The sequence below is a fragment of the Neofelis nebulosa genome, chromosome 13, assembly GCF_028018385.1.
Source record: "Neofelis nebulosa isolate mNeoNeb1 chromosome 13, mNeoNeb1.pri, whole genome shotgun sequence".
NCBI lineage: Eukaryota > Metazoa > Chordata > Mammalia > Carnivora > Felidae > Neofelis > Neofelis nebulosa.
In genome coordinates, this window is record NC_080794.1 from 23,235,305 (window position 1) to 23,241,304 (window position 6,000).

General features: G+C 54.4%; 1 protein-coding gene across 1 annotated transcript in view; it reads left to right on the forward strand.

Moving 5' to 3' along the window:
- Nucleotides 1-4,415, forward strand: part of LOC131492402 (liprin-alpha-1-like) — a 42,262-nt gene extending 37,847 nt beyond the window's left edge. The window contains 2 exon segments of the mRNA XM_058696030.1: nucleotides 3,430-3,581; nucleotides 4,247-4,415. Of these exon segments, the coding sequence (XP_058552013.1) occupies nucleotides 3,430-3,581; nucleotides 4,247-4,415 (321 nt within the window).
- The last annotated feature ends 1,585 nt before the right edge of the window (nucleotides 4,416-6,000 follow it).

Here is a 6,000-nt window from a genome sequence, read left to right on the forward strand (position 1 = left end):
TCATTTGTCAGTAGATAGTGGGGTTTTGCCCCAATAGTGATAAATTGTCGTTAGCGTATCACTGTATAGTACAGGTGGATACGGGTTTGATCTAGGTAATAATCTGTAAACGAAGTGTTTCTTCAAAAGACATAAGGCACTGAGCATAGCTGAACGGAAGCTCGATACAGACAGCACGCTTTGCGGAGCCGACGCTCGTGTTCAGGACTCCAAATCTCATGGGCTTACTGAGCACAAGTACTGCCTTCTACACTGAAACTCAGGACTCCTACAAGTGAAGCTGTCACCTGCCCCTAAGCCCGTTTTTATCACGTACCTGCCCAGGGCACCCTCCTGTAACCAGCACAGTGATTTGTGAGAGGTTGTCACTCAAATTCTAGGTCAGGATTTCACATTCACGTCCAGCAGGGCATTAACAGAGTGGGTTTGTTTGGAGTTATACAAGGTGTTGCGGGAACTTCGGCATCCCCTAGGGTGATACTGTAAAGGTGTAACTTGGTTTTCAACAAGGAGAACAGTTACAGGAAAGTTTAGAATAGGCACCTGTTAGATGTCTTTGTTCGGCAGGATGCCATGTTTTAATGAGTTGTGTATGTTGTAATGGAGTTTTACGTCCCTGAGTGATAATTGGTAGCGTCTCTGGTAAACACACGTTTACATGTGTGGTGGCACAAAGTTCTGCTTCCAGTCGTGGTTGTTTCTAAATCTTCTCTCAATTATATCCATCCTGTTGTTCTCTTTAAAATATGTTTGCTCGTTTTGTCTTGGAAATTTTAACTTCCTAGTGTGCAGTAAATCTGATTTCTCTTCCTTTCTTTGCATGCCTCTGTCAGCCTAGTGATGTAAGGAAGCATCGGAGGAAGCGAAAGGGTTTCGTAGTGCAACCTAGCCGTGTTTGTCTGTGGTGTGGGGGAGAGTGCCCGTCTCTTCACAGTGAGCACCACAGCTGGGTAAGGACGAGCGGCTGGCGTGTGCGGGGAAGTACAGGAGCCACTGGGGACTCGAGCGTGGCGGCCGGTTTCCACGGTACCTGCGACGGCCACCAGAGCTCGCCGTTGTCTCTCGTTTGTGTCTTGCTCGCTGCGCTGCGTACTTAGTTCCATGAGACATAGAAGTTTCTAGGAAGAGAAATTACTGAAGCAGAGCCATAGACTTTCGATTTCGGGATAACCGCTTTTGACAGCCGTAGCCAGTAGCATTCAATGAGCTCTTCGGGTTCGCCACCTGGTGTGTGCAGTGGTTTAGGATCCTGTTACCTGGCCCTCACAGACATCCCCGCGAGCCACAGCTTGTGTGGTTAGCCCATTTCCAGATGTGCAACCAGAGCCCGAGAGCCGGGGTCCTGTGCATGAGGACACTTTGCAGGGCAAACACTGGCCAAGAAACCACTCTGCCACATACCCCACCTTTGCTCGGGCGCCCTTCTCCCATTTACAGTGCCCCTCACTGGGACAGGACACCTCCTGTGTCCAGGGGACAATGATGTGGGTGTGCCCATTCTCAGGGGAAGCGCCGTGCCTTGGGTCGGAACCCTCGACCAGAGAGTCCGCCTCATAACTGGGATGCCTTGCTTCCTGGATCGTACCCCCATCCCAGACCTTCCCAGCCATGTGCTGACAGGGCCGTGCCTCTGATACAGAGCTGGGCGGCAGCTGGGGGAGCCCCTCCACTGCAGAGATGGTGTGTCCGTTCAGTTGAATTCTCGCGTTCAAGTGCCAGTTCGGTCACTGGTTGTTTTGTGACCGGGGTGTATTAATCACCGTCTTTTTCTCCTGCCTTGCCCTCCTGGTAAGTGAGGACAGCGAAAAAATCATGGCCCTTGGGGTGCCCACACACTGCCCATCGGTGCACGGTCCTCAGAGATCAGGAGCTCACATCGGCGACGGGGCACAGGGCACGCCCTGCATTCTGCTGGCTCGTGCTGCCTTTTCCTCTGTGGCAAGCCTTTCTCAAGGAACAGAGGGTCGTGTGATGAACACCCAGGCAGGACGGCCTGCTCCCCCAGCTCACTGATGGCTACTTGGAGGGCTCTTTGGAGGTTTTGGGGGATGAAGTCTAGGTGTATGTGCAGTGGGAGTCAGGTCCATGCGGACAGGGCCAGCACGGGCATTGCACTTCCCAGCCTTGCGGGAGTCTCCCGTTCTGGTTGAGACTGAAATGGCCCATAGGCACAAGTCTGGCAGGACCCAGTGCTGGGCGGGGGCCTGTGTGTGGACTGCGCTGCGACACAGGGGAGGGTGTGCTCCCGGAACCCTCCGTCTCTGCTCACCTCATAGCCTGGTCGCTAGTGTGGCTCCCTGTCTTGTTCCCTTTCGGTGTTTGTTTTCTCCATATCCTTGCTTCCACCTGGGTATGAAATCTACTTGCGTGAAGCAAGTCTAACCCTGTTTGGTTTTCTGTGGATAATTTGTAGCCTGTTAAGGTAGCCTTTTGTTGTCTGATGATTGTCATGGAAATCAGGAGAGGAGGCAGGTGTCTGTAATTGTTGGTTATGCTTGTGTCTTCCCTGAGCTCAGCTCCACTTGGTGCTGACCGCCATGGGTGTCCCGAGCCCCATGCAGCTTCGGAGGTCCTGGTACAAACCCAGTTGGCTGTGCCTGTCTCGCCAGTCCTACACGTGTGTCTCATGAGATCCGGCCCTGCCTCACCACCAGGACCTGCCAAGGGTCATAACGCTGGCGGGTCCGTGGCCCCACGGTCCTTTCCAGGGCCCACAGCCACATAGCCACAGACCCACAACCTGTGACAGAAGGAAAAATGGAGTCAGAAGGGGTTCATTTGTCGTGACGGCAGCCAAGGGACACTGTGTCTCCACCGTGTCGAGCAGACTGTCTGTAAGCTGCCGATGAGTCCGTCAGTTTGTAACCTCAACCGAAATGTCCCCGAGAAGCAGAAGTCAGACCCGAGTGTGGGGTCAGGGGGTTGGGTGCCTTGTCATTTTACACACGTCCCTGTAGATTCCAGCCTTGCATCGCTACCAGAAGTGACAGTGGATTAGGCCACAAGCTCGCTCCATTTCCCCCAAACAAAGAGCTTTGCACAATCGTGCATGGGAGGGCTCCGTGCTCACCAGGGTTTGCCCTGAATGGCGTCAGGAAACAAGCACCTTCCTTCTCAGCTGGCCGTGGTGTATGGTGACATGGTCTGGGTCTCCGCCTCTACCTTCTGTGGCCGGGCTCCTGGTGGTGCGAGGTCCTGGGGAGGGTACACCCCTCGGTGCAGATGGGCTGGGGGTCTCAGTGGGCCCACTGCCCGGACGCGAAACCACCCTTTCCCTGGCGTTAGGCCGATCCTAGGAAGTCGTTTTGGACGCTGCACAAAGCACAGCTCATAGCTTTTCAAATGAGTTGCTGGCTGTCATTTCAGGGTTGTGTGCTCCTCTGTCTGGGTGCACGGTGAACTGATGTCACTCTCCTCTCCACCCCACAGTTGCTGCCTTTGGAGGAAGAGTCACAAGATAGTGTGGCAAGGACACGATGGGAACCATCAGCTCCTTCTTCCCAGAGGTCCCTGAGCTTGGACAGGCTGCAGCAAGGGGCACTGCCCAAGGCCAGCCACGAGGACATCAGGGACGCCACAAAGTAAGGGGCACAGGCATCGTAGGAGATATGCCTGTGGGCTGGTTTTCAGCTCTGAGAACCCTTTGATCTCTCCATGGGGGAGAAAGGGTCGGAACAGCGATTCCAAAGAAAGGCCAATGAACTGAGTTTACGTGCACGGTGTTCTTGGGATACCTGCCTGGGTGCCCTGGGTGTGGCCAGCAGGGCAAAAGGCAGGTGGGAAAGACCAGAGTCTTGTGATGCTGGTGGCTGTAGGGCAACCTCGTTTGCTCAGATCCTACACACCAGCAGTCCTGAGACCTGCCTTTTCCTCCCGGTGGATCCTGGGTGACATGCTCCCTAGGGCTCCTCTCCTGGGCTGCACTGTGCCCTGTGGGGTTGTCAGGAGCCATGCTCTCTTCCCCCCACCCCCACCAGGCAGCTTCAGCAGCCTCTCTGTTACTCGCACCACGTCCTGGGGTGGCTCAGGTGTGCATGTCCTCCGTGCTCCCGGGTCACGGCCAGGGAGGGGTGCTGAGCGTTCTCCACCCAAGGTGCTTGGACTCCAGATATACTTGGGAGGGAGACAGTGTCAGCTCCCAGGGCGCAGCCCTCCCTAGAAGCTGAGGGATTGTGCTTCTAATCACGTGGGGCGGTGTGTCGTGCGACGAGCACGCGTGGAAGATGCTCTCCTGTGCGTCCCCCAGATCCACAGCCTCTCAGGATGGCCCCTTGAGCAACCTCAGCAACACTAGCAATAACGAGGACTCACTGAACAATGCCCCCAAGAAGAAGGGCATCACAAAATCCACCCGCTGGTTGCTCGCCAGAAAAGAAAAGGTCCACCCCAGCCACGCCAGCGACGAGCCTGCATGACCAGGTTGGTGTCCCCTGCGTGTTTGCAGCGTGTGGGTGGTCTTACTGGCCTCATTCCTCTAGATCCGTGGTGTCTCTGCCTGCAGACCCCTCCCCGTGTCGGGAGACCTCCCGTGGCCGTTGACACCCCCCACCTCCCATTTCATCACTCTGCTTCCCCACAGCCACTGAATTGGAGCCACTGAATTGAAAACCCTCCCAAGGTGCCCTGGGACTCAGACAATTGGGCAGACAAGCTGAAAAACACCAAAAACTTTAAAAAATAAGCATTGTGTTTCTTGTCACCTTGCTGAACACTTTTCAGCTGTACCTGTTTTGAAAGCAGTAGCTGTTTGTTTGCTCAATATAGTCTATAGCTGCCAAGCAGTATTATGTCCTCCACGCTGAACCTGAGGCTCCTCTGAAACTGTGGGTCCTGGAGGACGTAGAGCACGTATGAAATCTTGAAGGGTCTCACATGGATTCCCAGTGTACCTTGAGAAGTTGTGCAGGGAGGATATGTTGTGGCTCACGTGAGGGTGTGGCCCCAGAGCACTTGAGTCTGAGCCTGGCTCCTGCACAGTTGGGTTTGGGGCTCTGGGGAAAGTCCAGATTAGCATTCCTGTGCTTCCGTTTTCTCACCTGTAACTCGGAACAGTGGGAGCACTTCCGTCACATGGCTTTCAGGAGTGTCTGCATCTAAATATCCACGAGATACTTGCAACACAGAAGCTGCATCACATTATGTGTAACTGCAGCCCCTGTGAGGACCTGGTCACCAGCATTCAGAACCTGTCCTTCATGCTGGTGACCTCTCTGGCGCACTCACTAGGCTGCCCCTGTGTTTCCTTCCCCTGTAGTGTTTGAGTTTCTCTTAAATAGACTCTGACCTTTGCAGTCTAATCAGTACATCTTATTTTCAACTGGTCTCGATTCTGACAACGAGTAACAGCAGTGGGTTTCATTTGCTACCAAGCAGCTGAGGCGCTGTGATGCCCGGGATGGGGGCCCAGAGGAGTGGTGCGGGCATATCTCTCTGGGACTTTCCACTGCAGATCATGTCACACGTGGGTTGACCGTGTCCCAGAGCTGAGTTAAGTGGGTGAAGGAGGCAGGTTGAAACCATATCCCAGTGATCTGACAACTGATAAATAAAAGTGAGCTCTTTTCAACAGAAGAGGTGGTTTGCAGGCTAGCGGGGTGGAGCAGGAGGTGGGCCAAGGGGGGACATTGGGGATGGTGGGACGACGGGATGGGGCCTTGAGCCAGGGCTGAAGTCAGTGGGCTCTGTGATACACCGGACATTAGGCAAGGCGTGTGGCCACTCTTCAATGCCCTGAGAGCCTGCGAGGTCTGGAGTGGGGTGCCTCAAGTCCACACTGGGCCCACAGAGCCCCTCCCTGTAGAGGCCGTTTCCGCTTCAGCCCCCGGACATGTCCGTTGGTTTCTTTCCGTCTGCCTCAATGTAGTCTCCTTCTCAGAACTCATAATAAGGATCATGACCGGCACGCTGTCAGTTGTAGTTCAGGTGAATTGCCGTTATTTCTGTTATTGCTCACAATTCCGTAGGAACCCTCAGGCTTTTGGTTCCCTGGGAATGGAAATT